At 37.5% G+C, this 25033-nt stretch overlaps 1 protein-coding gene across 1 annotated transcript in view; it reads left to right on the top strand.

Annotated features, from left to right (window-relative positions):
• The window catches only part of LOC149420763 (protein argonaute-2-like), a 98350-nt gene that overhangs the window by 3017 nt on the left and 70300 nt on the right, over positions 1 to 25033 (top strand). The window contains exons 2-7 of the mRNA XM_089635511.1: positions 3114 to 3991; positions 5488 to 5661; positions 6920 to 7011; positions 10393 to 10489; positions 10714 to 10837; positions 17195 to 17337. Of these exons, the coding sequence (XP_089491637.1) occupies positions 3114 to 3991; positions 5488 to 5661; positions 6920 to 7011; positions 10393 to 10489; positions 10714 to 10837; positions 17195 to 17337 (1508 nt within the window). The remainder of the gene's footprint in view (positions 1 to 3113; positions 3992 to 5487; positions 5662 to 6919; positions 7012 to 10392; positions 10490 to 10713; positions 10838 to 17194; positions 17338 to 25033) is intronic.

Genomic DNA, 25033 nt, shown 5'->3' with positions numbered 1-25033 from the left:
TGAAGTAGTTTTGATTGATACAAATTTCTAAGAAAGTGGACATTTCCTTCACAATGGTTCGATCTAAATGGGAATTATTTAAAATGTTTACAATTAGGTTTTTACATTCATTAGTGGGAATGCTTGGGAAGAGATTAACAACGTCAAAGCACTTAAAAATTTAGTTTTAAAATAGCTAGTTAATGACACGGACGTGTCAAAACCGGTCGCTAATTAATAAAATTTATATGTAACAAATGTACATTGTGAACGTATCTTTCATTTTATAATTAAAATATATGGTCTTGTGTGCCCTTGTAAAGCACATGACTGAACATTTTTGGAAGTTGAACCCAAGTTTGTTATCAATACTCCAGTCAATAATTGCATCGATATCTTCCTGGAGCTTTCTACAGTCTTCTATCGATCTTATTCTCAGAAAAAGTTTGATGTCATCGGCGAAAAGTAGAAAACGGACGAATTTAATCTTTCCCCGAATATTGTTTATAAAAATTAAAAACAATAGGGGTCCTAAATTGGATCCCTGCGGCACACCAGAATTTGTAGGATATGCATTAGAGTTGAACTCACCATAGAACACAAATTGTTCTCTTTCACTCAAATAGTTACAAAAGAGTTTCAATAAGTTTTCCGAAAAACCAATTTCTTCGAGCCTGTTTAGGAGCACTAAGTGATCAACTCTATCGAAAGCCTTTGCAAAGTCATGGTAAGATGCGTCAACTTGCTCGTTGTTATTGAGTGCTCTCGCCAAGTAATCTGTAAATACCATTAAATTTGTAGTGGTAGATCGGCCATGTCTAAATCCATGTTGTTGTTCGATCAAGAAGGGTTCAACTTTGGCATATACATATATATGGATAATTACTTCCAATAGTTTAGCAGGTGCGGAGAGAATCGCTATAGGACGGTAGTTGGTTGTTTGATACTTGTCGCCATCTTTGTGTAAAGGGGTGACTTTCGACAGCTTCCATAGTTTAGGAAAAATTCCGTTTTTAACCGTAAGATTAAATATATATAGAAGTGGCTTACATAATGGTTCAGAACATCCCTTAATAACAAAGGGTGGAATGAAATCAGGACATATCTATGAATAGATATATTTTGAGCATTTGTTGATCCAGTCTGTCCTGGCACATAAGATTCAAAATCAACTTTTTTTGAATTATAGACGGATTGAAAATACTTTGCGAAGGCTTCCGGTATGTCGGAATCTTTGTGTGTGCGATCATTCAGATTAACATGACTTAAGAAACCTCTGTCACGTTTCTTGTCAGAAATATATTTCCAGAATGATTTCGGATCGTTTTTCACATTATTTTCTACCTCCGAAATATAATTTTTGTGGGCTATTGAAATCTACATGAATGAATGAATACATGAATAAAATCTCTAATGTTTGTAGAGGGATTCCCCGGGAAGTTACTAATTCATCGTCTACAAAAATAAAATCTGGTGCTATCCACTCATCTTATAGTTAAAAAACGTTTTATAAAATTTGTTAACCGTTTTACATAAGATATTTAATGGTAAGGTCCTATTTTTATTAATCTTTAGTATAAATAACTTGCATCCCTAGGAATCCCTCTAGAAACATTTAAGGTTTTAATAATAAGTTCATCAGAAATAATTAAAATGTAAGCGTGGGGCACATTCCCGTTATCAGGGTATTGCATCACCTTAATCAGAATTACTTAAGAGTTGCACTGGTATCCTGATTTTACGTCTGTGACCGGCACTCACTATTTCAGTTTTTTGACACCTTGAACATTTGCCAACTAAAAGGTTGGCAAAACTACAAACTTTTTCTTTTTTTTTCCCGTCAGATTATGTTGTGACTCCTCAACCATTCTAATTAAACCTCCTCCTTTCTAATAACTTTAAAAAAAATCAATTAACCAACAGAACAACAACTACACAATATATTAATATTTTTCGAATATTAATATATTAAGTTAATTATTTTTGACGATTAATTTGTAAACGGAACAACGAACGGCTAGAGACAATTGAATAACGTAAATTTAAAAAAATAATGTAAATTAATATTCCGGCAAAAGAGTGCCTACTTAGAAAGCATACATTATTTATTTAGGTATTATTATATTATATAACATAACCTAATTTAACCAAACCTAACCTAACCTAACCCAACCTATAATAACCTAACCTATAATAACCTAACCTAACCTAACTTATAATAACCCAACCTAACCTACCCAACCTATAATAACTCAACCTAACCTAACCTATAATAAGCCAACCTAACCTAACCTTTAATAACTCAACCTAACCTATAATAACCCAACCTAACCTAACCTATAATAACTCAACCTAACCTAACCTATAATAACCCAACCTAACCTAACCTATAATAACTCAACCTAACCTAACCTATAATAACTCAACCTAACCTATAATAACCTAACCTATATATATATATATGTACCTTAACCTTTTTTTAAATATTTCTTTATTCGATTAAATGCCTTTATTTTATTTTTCGTGTTCGGCCAAAATAGTAGGTACCTACCTAGAATTTGCATAGAGTAAATGGTAAAAATTCTATCCACTCATATGGTATCAGGAATACCAACTTAAAAAATGTCATCAACAGAAATTATTCTGTCTGTCATCCCACACAACGAAAGCGAATTTTCATTTTACGTAATTAAAAATTAAATTGCTGAAATTAATATTTCCCAAATAAATAAATAATAAGTTATAAGTAAATCAAAAGGTTTTATTTAAAAATATTTCATATTATCCGTGGCCAGCGATCCCGAATAATTACCTTTTTCTTTTACGAATTTAGCAGATTATTAGGATTAATATCCTGTTTCGCTACTTGCATCAGAAATTATAATATTCTAATATCTGATGCAATATTTTAAAGCTAGTTTGAAATATGTTGGATGTGACAATTGTTGACTTTGAACCTGATTCAAACGTCAGTCTTGATGACCTCACCATCTTACTGCAAAATCTCTGTTTTACCTTTTCCGCATATTTTGCAATTCATGGTCCAGCAAGATTTCAACCATACTGTCAATTCTTTAATAGCTAAGAGGTACATTATCCTATTTAGGTTTCTGATTTAAACTTTAATATTTCAGCTAAGAGGAATGTACATGCCGGAGCAAGAGACTCTGCCCCTGAAGACTCTAGTGGAGGCCCCCCGGGTGGGCCAGCCCCTAGTGGGACAGCCCCCAGTGGGACAGCCCCTAGTGGGATAGCCCCTGCGGCTGATGGACACAAGAAAAACATTAAAACTAAATTCTATAAATTGAAACTCGGAATGGAAAATGAGCCCTCAACATCTCCACTGAATCCCCAAGCCACACAACAGCCTCCTACAGGCTTTGCTCCACCACCGCAAGTCCAACCTCATTGGCCACGAGCACCACCTCCGGCAGTTAATCCTGCCCAGTCTGCCCCTCCTCCGAGGGGTCCTTGGGCACAAGTCCCTGCATCGCAAGTGGTTCCACAAGCTCAACCTACTAACGTTCCTGCTCCGTGGGGTCCCGGTCGAGCACAAGTCCCTGCATCGCAAGTGGTTCCTCAAGCCCCTACCCCGATTCAAGTGGCTGGACAAGCTCAAACCGTAGAACCTCAGCCTGTGAACCCGCCACAATCTGCCCCGGGTCAAGGCAAAAAAGGCAAAGGAAAGAAGGGTGGCGGAGATGCGACCGTTGCAGCCGCCGGTGATCAAATCCTTCCGCCTTCTGTTCCTTCCCCCTCCACCTGCCCATCACCCTCAACTTCTTCCGAGCCTTCCTTGCAGGTTTCTTCACGGGCTTCTTCTATTCCACCATCTCAATCATCTTCGAAAACATCGTCCCAACCCTCGACACACTCTTCACTTCAGAAACTGGTACAGAAATCGTATGGGCTGAAAATACCCAAACGTGGGAAGCCAGAAAAGAAAACAGGCAAATCAATTGAAATTGAAACGAATTTCCTCCCTTTAACAATCACCACCAAGCAAAATGGGGTAAGTTAATTAACCTCTAATACAGGAGTCAGACGTTTCACTTTTCCTTCATTTCTGTCTTTCATTTTGCCTCTTCTGAACATGAAGTTAAATAATGTGCCGAATGAATTTATTGGTGAACCGATCTTTCAATGTTGGATTTCGGCATTCGGCATCTTTCACTCTCGCTCGAAATGAAAGAAAAATTAAATGTCTGAACACGGAATGAACACTCGGTCATTTCTCTCAGTACAATTTGCAGTTTTATTCGTGTAGGTATACTTTCTCTTATCAAAGTAGCTTCGATAAACTTGTTGAATTCCGATTCATGCTTATTACGCAAGAAAATTAAGCAGCACTACAAGAAACAACTATTTTTGTTGGGGGGAGATGGTAAAAGATGCAAAAGTTAAATTTTTTCCAATAAAAGTTAAGTTTGAAGGCTAGGAAATTATTAAAATTACCCAAACCAACAACATAAAAACCTATTTTGTGCATATACACTTAAACCCCCAACTTAAATAGCTGTTTCCATTAGATATTAATATTGAAATCAAGTGTTGTTTTTTTTAATAGACTTTGCATTAAGTGGAACTCGACAACTTTATAATATCCTCTTTCTTTATCGACAGAGCAACAAGTAGTAGCAGTTCTTCAAATTTAATTTTATCCATTCCAAGATGAATAAAGCATGATTCAGAATCTTTTTGCGCTAATTATCTCAATAATGCCAACACAGTTCTCCCTAAAAGCCATACGATATGGTATACCACTGTCGATGATTTCTTTGCATTTTTTTTAGTAAAATTCTTTGATCAAATGAATTCCAAGGTGCACAACTTCGTTCCACGTCATCATAGTGGGAAAGGACGGATGAACGTTAATTTCTGTATGTGCCTTGTAAACCGTCTGATACCTGCTTTAGCGAATATGTTTCGCTGAGAACACAAAGAGCTGTTCGTTTATGGTCATTTTAAATTGTTTTTTTATTTTATTACTAGATGTACCCCGCCAGGCATTGTTGTGGCTCAGTTTGTCAGTGTAGATAGAGAAACAATCTACCTTTAAAATCACTTTTACGTCCAACAGATGGGACTGTTTTTTTTTTTAAAAAGCAAGTGTTTACCTGTCACAAGTAACATCTATATAATATAGGTATATAAAAACACATGCGTATTTGAATGCAACATTGTGTCAAAATATCAAAGCCATCAGTGAATAACTTTGGGAGATTTAAGATTTTGAACAAACAAACATTTACATTTTTATTTACATATATAGAAGATTAGAATTTAAGCTTAGTTTTTTTTTAATTTTTTTTTATAGTATTACCTATTTGATAGTGTGAGCCTCACTGGGTGCTTTACCCGTGCTGCGGCAATCTTTCTTCCTAATTTGATATTATAATAATCTGAGCAATATAACCGCAATCAACAAAAGAAAGTAAGCGCAAATGCCATAACTTTACATAAAATATTTTGTTTTCTGAAATAACCAAGTTATCACTTTACTTTCAGGTGCACTATGACGTGACTATTGTTCCAGACAAGCCCAAAGGAATGCTTATTCACGTTATGAATAAGTTCATTGAAAAGAATTTCCCAGGAAGACATCCCGCATTCGACGGACAAAAGAACTTGTACAGTTGTGGAAACCTTCCGATACCATCCAGTGGTATTTGCTCAGACACAGTAAGATCTTGCTTCACAATTTACATCCCACATTCGACGGTCAAAAAAACTTGTCCAGTAATATTAATATTTCTAACAAAAGAATTGATATTTTGTTCAAAGATGAACAATTCATTTATCTGTGGCTAGTTTCTCATCAGGGGAGGGATCCATAATAATTTTGTTCTTTAATTCTGTTAGAAATATCACTGCATCGTATTTGGGTGCGAACACACAACTGACTGGTGCAGCAGCCAGACAGTACTGCGGAAAGTGGGCGACTGCTGGTGCACCTGGTCCAAATAACCTTATATTAACCCCTCAGTATTTGGTCGGAGTATTTCTGCTTTCAAATAAATTCCTTTTTTTTATCGAAGGAAGCAAACACTTTGTGGTGTGACATTATATATTAAATGAAAAAAATATACACTTTGTAAAACACCGGTGGTGTTTTACAAAGTGTATATTTTTTCATTTAATAAATTCCTTTTTCTTACAATGTTTGATCATATTTCTCAACATAACAGTAAGGGAGACAAAACCATGAGTTGATCAGAGATGTGCAAAATGGGTACCCAAAACCATTTGAAATGCAAAATGGAAATGGGTCAAAACTTTTCCATTTGAAAATGCAAAATGGTTTTTAGAAAAGCATTTCAAATGCAAAATGCAAAATACCTATTTTCAAAATGCATTGAAAATGCAAAATGGTTTCTCAGGTCAAACAATTAAAATAATTATAGAATTTTTAAAAAATTTTGTCATTTAATAATGGACATCAATGTAGAACAAACATATTACATGATGGTAAATCCAAAAACACCACGACTACAGATTATGAAACCACAAAAAATTTGCGCAGTACTAATATTGCCAACGTAAAAACATAGAAACTGCTATCTAACATTTAATATTACAGCGTCATGGCCATGTTCAGTATTTGAATCAGTATTTTTTGTAATGGTATCACTCAATTGCCAGGGCTCCTACCAGGGAGCAACTTGACAAATGTAAATTATCTCTCATAGCGAGGTTGAGGACCGACTGATATTTGCTTATGAAAAAAAGTTGATTGGAGATAGTAGGAAGAATGTTGCAAAAAAGCATTTAAAATGGAAAATGCATTGAGAAAAGCATTTAAAATGCAAAATGGAAAATACCCATTTTGCATTTTGCATTTCCATTTGAAATGGATTTATTTGAAATAAAGCACATCTCTGGAGTTGATAATGGTTAATAGAATTTGCGATCAATAAGAAAACATTTAATTATATTTTAGATTCTTATGCAAGAAGAAGGACGTAAGGATCCGATGAAGTTCGAAGTCTCCGTGAAGTGGGCAGCCTACGTAGACTTTGGATCGCTCAACACGTAATTATTGTTTTTACTCTTTTACTTTTGCAAAATTTTATCTCAGAATAAGCCCTTCGTCTGACTAACTATAAGGGTAAGGAATCGACGAAAACTGTAAACCCAGTGCAGATAAGTAAAGTTCACTACGGCTTGCAGCGCAGCCATTGTAGGATTTTCTGCGCATTGTCTTCGGTTTTTGACGATTCCTTTTTTTTTATTTAATGTGAAACTGCACAAGAGTCGCAACTGCTCCCAACCGTCTAGAACCAGTGGGAATAAGGCACTCCCAATTGGGTTATGTTGTGAGGCTGAAGGTAGTTGAGAGGGGGAGAGAGGGGTAGAGGAAGGTGGGGAAGTACCCACCTATTCCTTACCCTTACTAAGCTAATGAGATGACAAGTTAAAACTATAGATTTATTAAAAAAACTAACCCACACAAGCAATTTTTCTCTGTATACAGGGTGTCTGGGGGTATTTTGAGATTTTTGTCGCGGCTGGCCCTTCAAGTTATTCGAAGTAAATTCATAAAAATATTATATATTTCCGAGTAAATCGAAAATTAGCATCCGATCCTTTAAACTCAGATATTTGAATTAAATTTGTAAAAATTCAATATGTTTCCGTTGCGCCGGCTCTTTAAATTTAGATATTCAAAATAACTTTTGTAAAATACGATATATTTTCATGTAAATTGAAATTTCGCAGCCGATTTCCGTCACGGCTTGCCATATAAGGGAAATAAATTCGTAAAAATTCTATATATTTTCGCCAAATTCAAAATTTCGCGGCCGACCCTTTAAATTAAGATATTTGGTGTAAATTCATAAAATTGCAGTGTAAATCAATTCAGATATACAAAATAAAAATGTTAATTAGGATGATGTTAAACCACGTAAATATATATTTTTCGGCATTTAACTGCCACAGCCGTCTTTCAGATCCAGCTTTACAAAATTTTATGTTTTTTTTTGGCAAAAGTCGAATTCTTTCAAATTACACAAAAAATTTTGGTGCGCCGACAAAATGTCGAATTACGCTTTTATTCGTATTATCGGGGTTAAAATTAACGGAGTTCTACTGTATCATGTAGAATCACCTCCCGAAGTTTGTGCACCTTACCCCGGACTATAGATATCACTTGTTTGGCTGATGGCTATTCAAATAATGTAAAAATTTTATGTACATAAAATATGAACCTCGTTGGAAGAAACGGATTAAGCGATATTCTTATCATTATAAAAAGATGCATTTATTTGAGTGCCGACTCCTTATCTTGAAAATACGATAAAAATTTCATTCTAATGCAAGCTGCGTAAATACTTTGTAAACTTGTCTCATTTATTTGAAACGTGAATAATATTATTAATAATTGGATAATTTATACACCTGCCGTTTTTGTGAAAAATCACCTCAAGGGGCTGTACAATTTATGATGAGTTCCTAGGCTCTATCTAATTATTATTATTTACAAGCAGATACAGAAAAGCACACTTACTATTTACAAACAGATACAGGTCACTTCGGATAAGTTCACTTTTATTAAAAAGTTTACGACTTTGCACGCAGAGGATACTATAGTAAAAACACTGGACATTTAAAAAAATTAAAAAGAAAGACAAATATTCCCGGGTTACGAATAACCTTGACAATATTTGAAAATCTCCTAATACCACCACAGTAATCTGAAAATGTTGCTTGTGTTATGATGAAGGATTTAGCGAGCCGAGGAAGAGAACACACTACGCCTGTTTGGACCAGTGGCGGCTAGCTTTAATGTTGAGCGTTGGAGCAACGCACTCCTGAAATTTCAGTCAATCTAAAAATAATAATTATCAAACGTCATATATAAATGTATCACCGCAAATAACTAAACTAACTGATAAAAATCAAAGCAAATAAGAGTAATACTATAGTGTTACTCTAAGAATATTATTAGAATTAAGTTAAATTCAACCGGCTCGAATTTTCGTTCTTTGTAGTCACGTGGTGCGAGCGAATTCCATATCGCTCATCGAGTAACGTCACCCGGGAACACCAATTATCTATACACGCATAGCGTGGATGCTGGTATTCTAGGATTGAAATTTCTCCAAAACGAGGTCAGCACTCGCCGATGCCTATTAAACTCTCCGGCGAGATGGCGCCACTTTAGTTTCCAGCTCATTTACCGATCACTCCAGCAAGTCGGTATAAGTTTCAAAATTAATATTTGCTAGTGCCCTTCACCAACATTACGATTACGTCCAACAGATGGCGCTTTTTTCAAAAAAGCATGTATTTACTTTTCACCTATGTCACCTATTTAATACATGTATATAAAAACACACCGTGAAGAACTTTCGTAGATTTAAGATTTTACAAACATAATTCAAAATTTTATTTATATACGAAAACAAAATAAATAAGTATTCCAATTGAAACAATGTGTATAATTATATGTATTGTTATATATATTGGTACGCTTACAAAACTTTACTTAAAATTAAAATGAACGTTAAAATGAAAAAACTTGATCAAATTTACAATTCAAACAAATAACCATGTATAATTTGACCTTAGAAGGGGATACCCCAGTAAAGTCACATTCTTTTCAACCGTTGTAAAGAATTATAAAATAAATAAAAAAAATGAAGATCAATCATTTACATCTGAGGACAATCCCTTGCTCTCACATAAAAAAGAACATTACAGAAACTAGCAAATGAAAAGCTGTGCCTGCCTTAAAAAAATATTGTCATGTAAAAACTCCTCAAGTTTATGTATAAAAGAAATTTCTTGAGAACTTTTTTTTTTTTTACAACCAATAACAGAAGATAATAATAAAAACGGACCAAAATATTCAATGTCAAGTTATTACGAATGAAAAAACTGCAGCCTACCCTTGGCCGTACACATAGAGCAGTGCACTGTAAATGAACAACCATTTCGTTGTATTCTTATTATCTATGGAATGTATAATAATAATAATAATAATTGGATGACTTGTATAGCACAGTTTTTGTGCAAAATCACCTCAAGGGCGCCGTACAAACTTATAATACATTTCTACAGTGATCTATGTTATAACTTAACTATTTATGGAGATAATATACAGTACAATACTTACCTGGTAGGTCACTTGAGATTAACACTTAACATTATCTAATTGTTTATTAGCGAAATTTAGATACAGGATTTAGGACATAATTGGAAAATTGAATATAACTGGACTTTCTCTTAGGAATGGTATATTTAATTTAAGGATACGACAGCTTAAAAAGGTAAGTTTTTAGTTTAGACCTGAATTCTGTTGGACCCAACCTACCCAATCCAAGAACCCAACCCAATCCTGTATGGTACCCAACATGTTTAAGTTAGTAGATTCGTATGTTTTTTGATAATAGAGGGTATTTCTTTCAGCTACATGAAAGAGGGAGGTTCCCAAGATGCACCCCAGGTTGCCATTAATTGCCTGGACGTGGTTTTAAGGCATGCTCCGCTCGCGCGCTTTGTCAAGGTTCGTATTATTCTAATGTACGATGGTTTGGGCATGTAGAGCTATTGAACAAAGAACAGTTTAAGGAGAATATACAACGCGAATTTGAATGATATCAAGTGAACCAAATACTCGGGTCGGGCCATGTCAAGAGTATGTATGAAAGAAGCGAGGAGTGTTGGCTACCTCCATTGCTAGTATGATCTGTAAAAGACCATAGTACTCATTTAATTTGGTTTGTGCAGGTTGGTCGTTCATTCTTCTCACAGCCCAAGGGCAAAGTGGTGAAACTGGGCGGGGGCCTGGAGATGTGGTACGGCGTGTTCCAGAGCGCAGTCCTCGGTTGGAAACCCTTCATCAACGTCGATAGTAAGTATAAAGAGTGAAATACAAGTGAGAATTGTCCATCTCGTACTTGACGGCAATGACAGACAGACTGTGTTTTCATTGCCTCGTAAACTCAAGACAAGATTTTTTATGCATAGCACAAAGGGTAACAATTATTTTACAAGCAATAATTATTAGCCTGAAACACTCATCCACATTGAAAAATCTCCTGATAAAAGATACATGACGCCAACGGGACGTGAACCCGTGTCCTTTCGATTTCCGGTCGACAGCTCTGACCACTGAGCTATGGCGGCTTATCTCTTGTCCACGAAATAATTCAATATATACTAGTATTTCATTCAACAATTACTGCTTGTTACATTTTTTCACCTGAAACAACCAACTTTATTTTATATGAGAAAGGCATTGTAAGTGCTAACTCTCTCACTAGATGGCATCGAGACAAATTGTCTACATTTTTTGGTGATGATACTAGAACTTGTCAAATATTAATTTTTATTTTTTTTTATTTTTATTTTTTTTTTTTTTTATAGTCGGAGGCGGTTTGCTTACGTTCCCCGCGAGCACTTAGGCCATAGGCCCATTGTACTATCTCCCATTTTACCTCATTCCCTTGCCAGTAACCCGGTCCCTTTTATGAAGTTCACCAGGGCTGTCATTGGATATGTGGCGATGTCTTCTGGTTCCACACTGTGTCTTCCCAGGTATCTGAGCCTTATTCCCAGCAGAGCGGGACATTGGCACCATAGGTGAATTGGAGTCTCTTCCTCCTCTTCACATTTCCTACAGATGTTGGTGTTTTCCACTCCCAACAGTTGCATGTGTCTCCTGAGATGGCAGTGTCCCGTTAATAGTCCTTCCAGTTCCCTCAGTGAGTTTCTGTCCATATCGAGTAGTTGCCTGGTTCGGTTAGGGTCCGGTCCGTTTATGACTACTTTAGATTGCCTCATTCCGGGTGCCTTCTTCCATTCCTTCCAGTGTTGGGATTTGACCCACCTCTTGATATGTAGTTTGGTGTGGCAAGCTGCTACTCCTACAGCCGGCTCAGATCCCACAAGTGGTGCTTTCGCCCCTTTCCTTGCTAGTTCGTCAGCCCGCTCGTTGCCCTCAATACCTTTATGTCCTGGTACCCAGAGCAGGGTTACTTTATTGATGGTCGCCAGTTCTATAAGGATAGTCCTGCATTCCATCACCAGTCTGGAGTCGCATCGGTTACTTTCCAGTGCCATTAAGGCCGCCTGGCTATCCGAACATATGTTTATGTTCTTATTTCTGTACCCGATACTCATATTCTCCTGTGCGCAGGCTAAGATGGCTTTCATCTCAGCTTGAAACACAGTGCAGTGCATTCCTAGAGGTATACTGAGTTCCCTCTTAGATCCCTGTAGACAGACCCCGGCCCCTGTTCCTTCCTCCATCTTGGACCCGTCTGTGAACCAGATTAGTTCCTGTTTGGAGTTTGGACCTGGGACCGAGTCCCATTCCTCCCTTGTGGGGTACGTCACTTTAAACAGCTGTCCGAAGAAGTATTCGGCTTGTTTGCCATCCTGCTTCATCCCAGCCGTCGGACTAATTGCCCTCAGTCTTATTCCTATCTCCGTGTGACTGTTTCTGGGCAACTCTCCTCTCCATTGGCCATTGCAATGTAACCTGTAGGCTGCCGCCATCGCCGCCCCCTCTATTTCTATGTTTAGTGGGGGTAGGTCCAGCAGCACTCCCATGGCTAGTATTGGAGTGGTTCTCATGGCTCCTGTGATGCTTCTGCATGCAAGTCCCTGTATGTGATTGAGTGTGACCATCACTGTTTTCAGTGTTGTTCTCCTCCACCAGACCAGGGCTGCGTGCATGATCCTTGGTTTTACAACGGCTGTGTAAAGCCATTGCATCATTTTAGGTTTGAGACCCCACGTTCTGCCGCAGATTCGCCTAGTTGCCCACATCAGAGCACAGGCCTTTCTGCCTACAGTTTCCACCTGGTTTTTCCAGCTCAGTTTGGCATCTATGATGACTCCGAGGTACTTATCCGAGGTACTTAGTTGCCCACATCAGAGCACAGGCCTTTCTGCCTACAGTTTCCACCTGGTTTTTCCAGCTCAGTTTGGCATCTATGATGACTCCGAGGTACTTAACCGTGTCAGAGGGTTCTAATTCCTTTCCATAGAAGGTTGGATTGCTCCATCCTTCTAGTTTCCTTTTACGCGTAAAGATTACTAGTTCTGTCTTGTCTGGGTTGACTGACAGTCCTGTTTCTTCACACCATTCTTCCACTGTTGCCAGTGTTGACTGTATAAGGCCTCGGGTTGTGTCTGCATCCCAACACCTTATTATGGTTGCAATGTCATCCGCATACCCTTGCGTATATAGGCCCCTGTTGTTGAGTTTCCGGATGAGGTTGTCCACCACCAGGCTCCACAGCAAGGGTGATAAGACCCCTCCCTGTGGACACCCTCGTGTCACCAGCACTTTGATGCTTACCTCACCCCTTGTCACCGTAAGTATCCGGCCTGAGAGCATGTTCCTCAGCCACCTTCTGGTGGTTTTGTCGAGTCCATGTCTTTCTGCCGCTTCATCAATGGATTTAATAGTGGTGCAGTTAAATGCTCCCTCTATATCCAGGAATAGCCCTACCGCCAGTTCCCCAGTCGCTTGTGCCTGCTCCAGTTTGTACACCAACCTGTGCAGTGCCGCGTCGACTGACTTACCTGCTTGGTAAGCAAACTGTAACTCGTGGAGGGGCTTCTCTTTCAGTGCCCCGTCCCTTATGTGCCTGTCCATTAGCCTCTCCATTGTCTTCAAAAGAAATGAGGTGAGGCTAATTGGGCGGAATGCACCTGGTTGGTCGTAGTCAGCTCTCCCCGGTTTGGGTATGAACACTACCCTTGTCTTCCGCCATGGTATGGGGATGTATCCGAGGGCACAGCATGCCCTCAGGATCTTCGTCACCGGAAGTAGGATTGTATCTAGGCCCCTCTGTAGAAGTGCCGGAAAGATTCCATCCTCTCCTGCGCTTTTAAAAGGGTCAAACCCTCTGATTGCCCATTTAACTCTGGAGGGAGTAACTATTTTAGCCGCAGTGTCCCAGTCCTTACCTTCCCGTGTAACTCGGGCTGGTGGTGGACCGGTATCATCTGCTTCTAACTTTTTGTAGCCGGGAAAATGTTTCCCCAGCAGTACCTCCAACTCCTCCTCCCAACTGTTGGTATATCCTCCATCAGCTTTTTTGAATGGGCCTTTTGCTGCCCCTGGGTCTTTTGCAAGAATTTTTTGGATTCTTGCAGTCTGTGGGATGGTTTCCACCTCCCCACAGTATTTCTCCCAGGAGCATGTTTTGGCTTTCTGAATTGCCACCTTGTACTCTTTCTGGTATTGCTTGTGGGCATCCCAGTTTCCTGACTTTTTGGCCTTGTTGAAAGCTTGCCTTACTATTTTCCGTAGCTCCTGCAGTCTTCTGCTCCACCACGGTGTTTTGTCCCTGGTACTTGTCTTCAGAGGGCAGCTATTTTCGTATGCCCTTATCATTGAGTCCCTCAGTACTTCTACTGCGTCCTCAATTTCTTCGGGGCAGCCGTATTTAGCTGGGAATCTTGTCATTCCTATATTTAGTTCCTCCGAGTATCTAGTCCAGTCAGTTGCTTTTGGGTTCCTGTATGAATCGGTCCCCGTTTTGCTTGTTTCTCCCTCTAGTTTAAATTCTATGTGTCGGTGGTCCGACAGGGATGGTTCGTCCGATACTCTCCATCCTGAGACTCTTAATGTTCCTAGGGTCAGGTCTATCACCTCCTGTCTGTTACTTATAACGAAGGTGGGTTCCCTACCTCTATTAAGAATCTCAAGGTTCACTGTCATCAGGTATTCCAGGAGGTCCTGTCCTCGTTTGTTGATGTCCGTACTCCCCCACACAGTGTGGTGCGAGTTAGCATCTGCTCCGAGTATCAGTTCCCTACCCTTCTCCCTGCAGTCCTGGACGAGTCTCGTTATTTCCCTTGAGGGTGGTGGTTCCACAGAGTCATAGGGCATGTATGCTGATGCCACAACTACTTCCCTGCTTCTTTGGTCCAGCGTGACCTGTAGCTTCACAGCCACTAAGTCCCTACTGCAGTGTTCGGGTAGCAGTGTGTCAGGTATCCCTCTGATGAGAATACAGGCCCTGGGTCTGTCCCCCGACTCGTTATAATAGATTAGACCTTGGTTCATGTTTAGTCCTCTGACCTTCCCCCTATAAGTCCAGGGTTCTTGGATCAGCGCGACGTCCACACTGTCCCGAGTGACTCTACTGCTAAGCACTGCAGTCGCTGCCGGACTACGGTGCAAGTTTATTTGAATGAACTGTAAGTTTTTAGCCATTACTGCCTAATCCTTAAGTCATTCCTCCTATTTACGCTCCTCGGTGTTAGGAGAGCGCACCGTGAAAGTGGCCTTCCTTATCCCGACATGCGCCGTCATCCCCATCTCCCTCAGCACCTTCACACTTTCCTCGTCCACACTCATGATCAGGCGATACATGTTCTTATCCCTGATCGAGTCGTGGACGATCCATTTTTTTGTGTGTAGCCGGGGAGTCTGGTTCTCCAGCAGTTGTAGCAACCTCTCGGTGCTTACTGCTCCATTTTCGGGGATTACTGCCCTAACCTTTACGTACTTTGGCAGTTCCTGCAACCCCACCACCTCCAGGTCGCAGCCCTGCCATTTCCGTATGGTCGGCACCATCTCCCTCAGCCATGTCTCTGACTCCTTGTCGGAGCAGGTCATTTTCAGGACGCCCCTCTGAGTGAAGCATTCGTCGAATCTGGGTTTGAACTGTCCCTTTGGGATGCTCAAAATCAGATCCGCGGCCGCCTCACTCACGAGGGCCTCCTGCTCTTTTGTAAATTCTTCCTCTCTGTTTCTATGTACAACAGCCACTCGAATTTTATTTCCAGCGGCTTCCGCATAGGTAGCAGAGGTGAGAATTCCTCGGGGCTTTTTCCTGGCATTTCCCGGTGAAAGCCCCAAGGGTTTAGGTTCTGGTGAGGTTCTTCTCCTCTTCCCAGCCTTCTTTTCCCCGGACGTTCCAGGTTGCTCCCGGTTACCTTGTGCGGTCCCCGTTAGCTTCCGGTCTGTCCCTGGTTTGCCTTGCCTGGTTCCGGCCTTCGAGGTCCCTGGTTGTCCCCAGCGGACTTTTACAGTCCGTGGTTGTTCCTGGTTTCCTTCCTGCCGCCCCTGCTTCTCTCTTTTGAGTTTTCTCCTCGCAGCCCCACTGAGTTTCTTACTGATGTGAATTTTTTCCACATCGTCTGACAGGGACTTTACCTTGTCTTCCTCAGCGGTGGTTGTTGGAGTAAGTCTCTTCTTTAAGTCCCCCCCTCTCCGCTGGTTCCCCGAGGGCCCCAGTTGGAGTCGGGGGTTCTTAAAGAAGTTATTTTCCAGGTCCCCTGATGGTCCCTGCATTTCCACGTCTGGATCCCCTGGGGGATCCCGCCGTGTTGCGTCCGTCGGAGGTCCTTCTTTATGGTTCCCAGAGGGCCCCTCAAGGGAAGAGTCCACCAGGGTGGTCCCATCTCTCCTCTCCACTTCCTCTTGGTTCCTCAAAGGCCCCAAGAGGGATGAGTCCACCGAGGCGGCCTCAACTCCTCCTTCCACTCCCTCTAGGTTCCTTAAAGGTCCCTCGTCAGTGTTGTTTTGGTTTTTGTTTTTACAGTCCATATTTGGTCCCACGAGTATCTAGGGAAATAAAAGTTCCACCCCAGCAGAGCCCCGAATGCTGGGGTAAGGTCTGTATACTCCGAGATGCGACCTTGTGTCTCGGAGGAACCGTTCGTGACACTGTTCCCCAGTGTCATTCAGCCCTGAGCACGGTATCTCACACCTTAGCTTGGGATGGCTATTGCAGGTCGTGTTTCCACTCCCTGAGCGATGGGTTCGCCACACTCCCTACGCTATTTTATTTTTTTGGTAAACTAATGTTTAAGACAAGATTTTTTATGCATAGCACAAAGGGTAAGGACACGGATACAAGTCCCGTTGACGTCATGTATCTTTTATCAGGAGATTTTTCAATGTGGATGAGTGTTTCAGGCTAATAATTATTGCTTGTAAAATAATTGTTAAGATTTTAACACTTTACTAACAAAAATCTGCATAATAATGACAAATATGTCAAACGTCGATCGCACAAACCGTTAGTTTCAATGAAGTAATAAGCTACCGGCCATCACCATAGGTCTTGAACCGTCGTCTGTAGTTGAGATTATAAAACCATTTTTGCTGTGAATGTCGTTGGATATATGGCGCATAATTTATATCTTGATTGGGGTAAACTCACCATTAGGAACTTCATTTTGCAGATATATCTATAATATAATTGTATCATATCTACATTATTCTTATTTGTTTTAGTTGCACATAAAGGGTTCCCCACACCGCAAAATTTGGTCGACCTTATTCAGGAATTGGCCCCTCGTATGGATGTGAGGAGGGGACCGCAACAACTGCCCTATGATGTCATTGAAAACCTCAAAAAATTCATCAAATCGTTGAAGGTAAATATAAAACGTTAAATCTGTTTTATGTTCTTGGAGAAATCACTGAAAAACCAACCCAATACAATTAAACCCCACGCATGAGAAATTTTCACTTGTTAGATTTTTCGATCAAGTTAAATTTTTCGTATCTTTGAAAACTTTACTACGAAATCTCCTGGCAATATTCCCTGACCTAATATGATTTATGTGCACCTGGTAATATTCCCCAACCTAATGAGATATATGTGCAACAGGTAATATTCCCCGACCTAATGTGATTTATATTTTATTTTATATCATAGAAACAAACAGTACATGATTTACAGAGATGAAACAATATACAGGAATAAGATACTTAGAGTGGTATGTTTATTCCTTAATTACCAGGTGACGTGTGTAGTATATAGGTGTGTTTGTGACGTATGTATGTGTTTGTAACGTATGTGTGTGTTTGTAACGTGTGTGTGTGTGTGTGTGGCTGTGTGTGTCTGTATGTATGTATGTATGTATGTGCGTGCATTGAACAGTTTAAATTATTGACATGATGCCACGTTTGAATTTGGGCAGTGAATCCGAAAGAATGTCAATGTTAGAGTTTAGACAAATATTATTTAGAGTATGAAGAGCTCGGTTAATTGTAGAATTCGATGCTGCATTTGTTTTATAATTAAGCGTGTGGAATAGCACCGTATGTTGTGTACGTCTCAAAGGTATGTTAAAATTAATAAGGGACAGAAGTTCGGTACAGTCAATGTTTATTGTTTAAAATTCTGTGAATAAATATTGAGTCAGCTACTACTCGTCTTTGCTGGAAAGTTTCAAATGTACGTTCAAAGTTATTGTTGAATTTGGAAGTAATATATTTTATAAATTTGTTGTGGATATGTTCTATACTATCTACGTAATGTTTATATTGTGGATTCCAAATTGGCGATGCGTATTCCAGTGTACTTCTGACTAATGCGAAATCTCATTATTGTTACCACTACCTACCAACCTGAAAATTTTTGCCAAATATTTTTGCTTTATTGAAAAATGTACTTTATTTTAATATTATAAAATATTTGTAAACTAGTCTGTGTCGGCACAGGATTTCCTAGTGAGGCAGGCAAAGTCAAAAAAATATATGAAAACCTTTTTATAGAGATGTACATAATAAATAAATAAATAATATAACATTACGATGGTACGCGGATTACTGAATACTTTACTTATACGTAGCACGAAACCAAGCATTTTATACGACCTATTAACGATTGAGTCAATGTGCTTATTAAATATAAGTTTGTTATGAAGGTAAACGCCGAGGTCTTTACATTCCGTTATAGAGATGACAGGTTCATTGTTGAGTGAATATGAGTACTTAATTACGTGTTTATTTCTGGTGAATGTCATAGTGTGACATTTAGAAACATTGATATCTAGACAGTTAACTTTGCAATACTTGCAAAGCCTATCTAGGTCACTTCGTAACGCTTTGCAGTCAGAAAGAGAACGAATAACTTTGATTTTTTTTTCTTCATATGAAGCGGTTACTTTGTGATGTGACATTATAATTTAAAATTAAACAGTAACTTTGTAAACATCACTTATGGGTAAATACTTAATGCCGACCGGGTTTCGCTACAACCGTAGCCTCATCAGGGCAGTATTATACTGCCCTGATGAGGCTACGGTTGTAGCGAAACCCGGTCGGCATTAAGTATTTACCCATAAGTGATGTTTACAAAGTTACTGTTTAATTTTAAAGAATAACTTTGAATATTTTTATGTCATCGGCATAAAGTTCATACTTGAAATTTTGAAAAATTTTTTTTTTCTCTTTTAAAAAAAAGAAAGACAAACATTCCCGGGTTACGAATAACCTGACAATATTTGAAAATCTCCTACTACCACCACAATAAGCTGAAAATGTTGCTTGTGTTGTGATGGAGGACTTAGCCAGCCGAGGAATTGAACACACTACGCCCGAGTGGGACCCAAGCGCGATGTGAACTCGGCCACCGACCGGTCATATGAACCAATGACATTTATATAAATGTTGAACATTAGCAGACCTAGGTGGGACCCTTGGGGGACACCAGTTTTTACCTCGATAGATTTTGAGAAGACACCGTTGATTAAGATTACCTGATTACGGTTACTAATGTAAGATTTTATCCATCTAAACAGGTCACCGTGTATACCAAGTAGGATGAGCTTTTTCAAAAGAATTGAGTGTATTACGCGATCGAAAGCCTTAGAGAAGTCCGTATACATAGTATTAACCTGGTCTTTGTCATCCATCTTGCTATGCAAGAAGTTAATGAAAAGGGCCAGGTTGGATGTCGTTGACTGACCTCTCATGAATCCGTGCTGATTCGGTGTAATGATTGTGGAAATAGCCGATTATAATTGATCAAACACAATTTTTTCTAGAACTTTGCTTAAAATAGGAAGTTGGGAAATTGGACGGTAGTTTTTAACGTCATGCTTATCACCGGTTTTATAGATTGGTGTGATAAAGGCTGATTTCCACTTGAGGGGAAACGTTCCTTATGTTAGTGATTTTTTATAGATGGCGCGAACCGGAAGACAGATATACTTACTACAGTTGCGTATAAAAACTCCGGGTAGCCTATCAATTCCCGGTCCTTTTTTAATATCTATGCTTGAAAGGAAAGGTATTTCAAAGTGATTTCTTCATTTATTCTAATTAAGGATATTAATGTGTTGTTCAGAGGATCTTCCTTATTAACATTGAGTGTTGGAAATTCATTTCTAAAGACCGTTGAGAAGTAATCTGTATCAGCAAACAAGTCTGTAACTTCTTTGCTGTCGTCGAATGATAGGTCATATGTTCTGGTATAGTGGGAGATTTTTCTTTGCATCTTAACATAATTCCATATTTTTTTAACATTTTTTGTATATCTGATTCCAATTGAGCAATGTAGGCATTATGAGTATGACTAGATATTTTCTTTTGTCTTTTTTAAAGTATTGAGAAAGATTAGTAATCTAGAGGATTCTTGTACAGGCTTGCTTCTTTCCAGGCATGAAAAAACTTTAATTTTTCTTTACTTATATTAATTAAAGCCGTTGAATACCATGTTGGGAATTTGGTTGATTTGGTTACTTTCTTTGGAACCAGATCATCTATCAGGGCATCAATAATACCATAAAGATGATGTACAGCAGCATCTACATCCTGTGCATTAACGACAGAGGACCAATCACTGTTTCTGAGAGCATCATTAACTACTTCATAGTTAACTTTATTGAAAATTTTGACTATCTGGGGTTTTAGGATGGTAGCAGGGAGAGGAATACTTAGTTCAACTATAATAGATTTATGATGTGCATCTTCGATTACTAGTGGCGAGTCAGCCGCAGAGATGAATACCGTAGTATTACAAAGCACGAGATCTAAAATTCATCCGTTAGTATTTACATACTGTGTTAAATTGGAGAACGAAAGACAGCTAAGGAGGGTAGAGGCACAGAGGTCAATACTACGTGGCTGATACGTAGAGTACGCCTATTACTAGAAAAATGTCATTTGGAAATTCAGTGGTTAAGTCAGATATGGCAGTTGTATGACTATTGATAATAGAGAAACGCTGTGCATTAGACAACTTAGGACTAACTCCTAATAAGTGAGAGCAACAAATATGTATGAATATTTGAAACGCAATGTTTTGAATGTCTTAGTAATAATAGTGAGATACATATATCCTCGGCTTCTGATGTCCGTGATTTTTGAGATCAAACTTTAACCTCTCAGACAAAGACATTTATATACTATGTGTTCCTTTGAAAACTGTCAAAACGTGATAATTTTTGTGTTATTTACGAGTTTTGCTAAAAACATCATAACTCACGTCTTGGGAAACGTAGCCTCATTCTAAAAAATGTTTTGGAAAGATTATGAAATCCACTATTGCATTGTGTTGTTATAAGTAAACATTTGCGTTTCTAAATATATATTTTATGAAAACGTCAAAAATATGTAAGAATCGATAATCATTATTTCAAAGCCGTGAAAAATGTACTTTTTTCTGAGTATCATAAAGAAATAACACTTTATATATTGAAGAAATATAATTAAAAACTATTAGTCACCTCAAAATATTAACCGTCCAAACTAAAATATTTTTAATAAATTATTTAGAAACGCAATAAATTATGAACGAACAAGATGACAGATTCAATCGGCTTAGATAATGCAGTTCTACGTTCCATAGATATTGTTGAATACAGACGCGTAGCGTTATTCATTATCGATACTCTGTTTTTTAAATCATGGCAATCCGTATACTAGTGATGGAAATAAATCGATTTTTGTAAAATCTCGCGCGTTTACGTGAAAAGACGTTCTAATGTCTTGACCGCTATTATCATATTTACGTCTTTTGACGTTCTAATGTTCTGAGTGGTTAAAATATTTTTTATACCAATAGCAACGCCACCCCCTTTAGTTTTACCCATTCGATTAGTATCTCTGTCATTTCTATATACATTATACTGGCAATCAAACAGCTCATCATCGGATATGCTGTCAACTAACCACGTCTCGCTAATTAATATTATGTCAAATTTGTTGATCAGGATGTTTTGATAGAATTCTTTCGTCTTGGATCGGAGGCCATGTGCGTTTTGATAAAAAATTATGATGGTTTTATGCATCATGTAAGAGAGAAACTAGTATCCTATTTCGATTACAAGTAAATAGAATAATATGTTAAAAAATACATATTATTATGTTTACTCAGCAGCCAAAAGTCCACTGGGGTGAGCATGGTTTTCAGTTTTCGCAGATGTGAGTGTATTATGTTGTAGTGCATTGAGTAAGTTGAGTAGTGTGGGTATAGAATTAGAGTTAAGTACAAAAGTGGTATAAGTTGAAAGCAAAAATTAAATAAAATCAAATTAAAATTAAGTTTAGAAGCTTGAGTTTTATAATAGTCCATCTACGCGCTCAATCTTACTTACACAGACTCTAATTTGCACAAGTAAGCATGTACGTTAAGATGACAAAAAGTTTTTATAAAATAAATATTCATCCTAGACTTGCAGAAAAAGTCAATAGATGTCGCATATTAAAATAAAATCAGGATATATTTATCCAGGACACTATCTATATTGCATTTAGTTAGATTTGAATCTTGTGATCATGCATAAAAATGTGCGGTGAGAAAAATGAAGATAATGTTGGCAGTTGTTATTTGAAGTATGATACAGTTAAATATGACCAAAGGAAATAGGGTCCCATTAGCGCAGTTGGTAGAGCAGCGCGCCGGCATGGCCTGGGGCCTGGTTTCAAGTCCCAGATGTGACCGTATCTTTTTCTGATTTTTCTGTTTCAAATTTTTATTTATTTACTATCTTCAATATTTAAATAAAATTTATATGTGCAATCAGTTTTTGCACAAACTGATTGCGAATTTTGTGATACACTTTTTCACAGATAAAATAAATATATTTGCAAATGACGAAATGACAAGCTCGAATATGTAATATGAATTGTGTTGTTGGAGACAGTTACAAATACTGTTTGGAACACCTTGAAAATTCAATGAATATACCTTTTATGCTAAAAATCAAAGTAATTACATATACATTATTTTGAAACTTTGAAATATGAAAATTCGAAAAGAAAATTAATTCTTTGAAAGTGGAAAATGATATATTGTACCCTTAATATACTTTTACTTAATCTATACTATCTAGCAATTTAAAATACACCTTGAAACACCTTGAAAATTCAATGAATATACCTTTTATGCTAAAAATCAAAGTAATTACATATACATTATTTTGAAACTTTGAAATATGAAAATTCGAAAAGAAAATTAATTCTTTGAAAGTGGAAAATGATATATTGTACCCTTAATATACTTTTACTTAATCTATACTATCTAGCAATTTAAAGTAGATTTTTAAACTATTATTATAATACTATTTCTCTAAAATTGTGTATATTGAATTATATATGTACCAAACGGCATGATGGTTAGTTAGTTAGAATTATATATGTTCCAAACGGCATGATGGTTAGTTAGTTAGTAATTCAACATACAAAATTACATAATTCAATATTTAAATTAACTACAAACATAATTACATATACACAATTTTAGATAATTAGTATTATAACAGTAGTCAAAGATTTTTAATTTTTTTTTTGTTAAATTATGTTTGTAGTTATTTTAAGACTTTTAATATTGTATACAGATCGTACTCTTACTCGTGACTCTTCCCATAAACACAAGCTCCTACAATGCTGTTATAATTTGATATTTTGTATAATTTTGTAATAAAAAAAAATTAATTATTCAATCATTATTCTAATGACATTTAGCGAAAAATATTTATTTATTTATTTAGAATTTACGGCACAAGTGCCATTTACATACAAAGTTTTTATTTTATTTTTTTACATATATGTACATAGTGCAGTATTAAATTTTGATGAGAAAAAATAAAGAATTTAATTTAGTTAAAACATAACAAATAAAATAATAGCAAAGAAAGCCTGTTATGTTATTGCTTCTTAAAATGACCTCATTAAAATAAGTGGCATTAAAATGTGTTATTAGTGCAGCTTTATACTTTACAAGGGGAATGTTAAAAGTATCTGCGATTTTAGCATAAAAGTTCCCAAGTGTGTACAATCTTTTTTCACGCTAAGTTATATCCTGAGACTGTGGTATAATTGTCCCAATATTACATACTAGAGGACCTTGATCTAATGGTAGGTACATGAAATTGAATCAACATTAATATGTCAGGGCTATCCAATTGATAATTTATAATTTCTTTATAAAAATATAAGATCAAAAAATTTTCTTTCATCACTTAACTTAAGCAATTTCAATGAATGTAATAAGAAATCATAATCTATTGTTTCTAAAGGAATTCCAAGCCTAAAATTAATACACCTCAAAAATTTGCTTTGGACTATTTCAATGGTATGTGATTATTAAAGACAGGTGACCAAATTGTAGAGTTGTATTCTAGAATACTTCTAACAAGAGATGTGAACAGAATTTTGAATGTGTTGATATTTTTAAAATCCTTGGAAATTCTTACTATAAAACCTAACATTTTCATAGCCCTGTAAGCGATAGAAGTTATGTGAGATACAAAGCAGAGTTTCTGATCAAACATTATGCCTAGGCCAAGTATTTCGATTACAGAGATTAAGTCAACATTACACAATGAATAATTATACATTATTGGGTGTTTGATTTTGTGGAACCTCATAACTTGGCATTTATTAATAGTTAGTTGCAGTTTATTACTAGAACACCATTTGAAGAAGTTGTTAAGATTCTATTGCAAGTTTATGCAGTCGTACACATCATTAATAACCCTAAACAACTTCATATCGTCAGCAAAAAGTAAAACTTGGACATTGTAGAAAATGCTGGTAACGTCATTGAGGAATAGGATAAATAATAAAGGTCCCAGGTGTCAGGTGGTCCCAGGTATTAATAAATAGAATGGAAATACTTGGCTTTAACCTCTCGGGGAGTATGGCCGTACAAGTACGGCCAGAACAAAAAACCCTCTAAGGAGTATGGCCGTACTATTACGGCCGCGTGTATAACTCAACACATACGCGATTTATTCACGAAATGTGAAGTGTACTGCCATCTATGGACAGTTTACAATAATGTGTCAAACATTTTGAACAGTTGTCTCATTTACCGACGTTTTTATTTGAAATTTA

Source organism: Hesperophylax consimilis, chromosome 9 (assembly GCF_061612785.1).
Source record: "Hesperophylax consimilis isolate HC1 chromosome 9, BYU_Hcon_1.0, whole genome shotgun sequence".
Taxonomy (NCBI): domain Eukaryota; kingdom Metazoa; phylum Arthropoda; class Insecta; order Trichoptera; family Limnephilidae; genus Hesperophylax; species Hesperophylax consimilis.
This window is presented reverse-complemented; position numbering and strand designations above follow the sequence as displayed.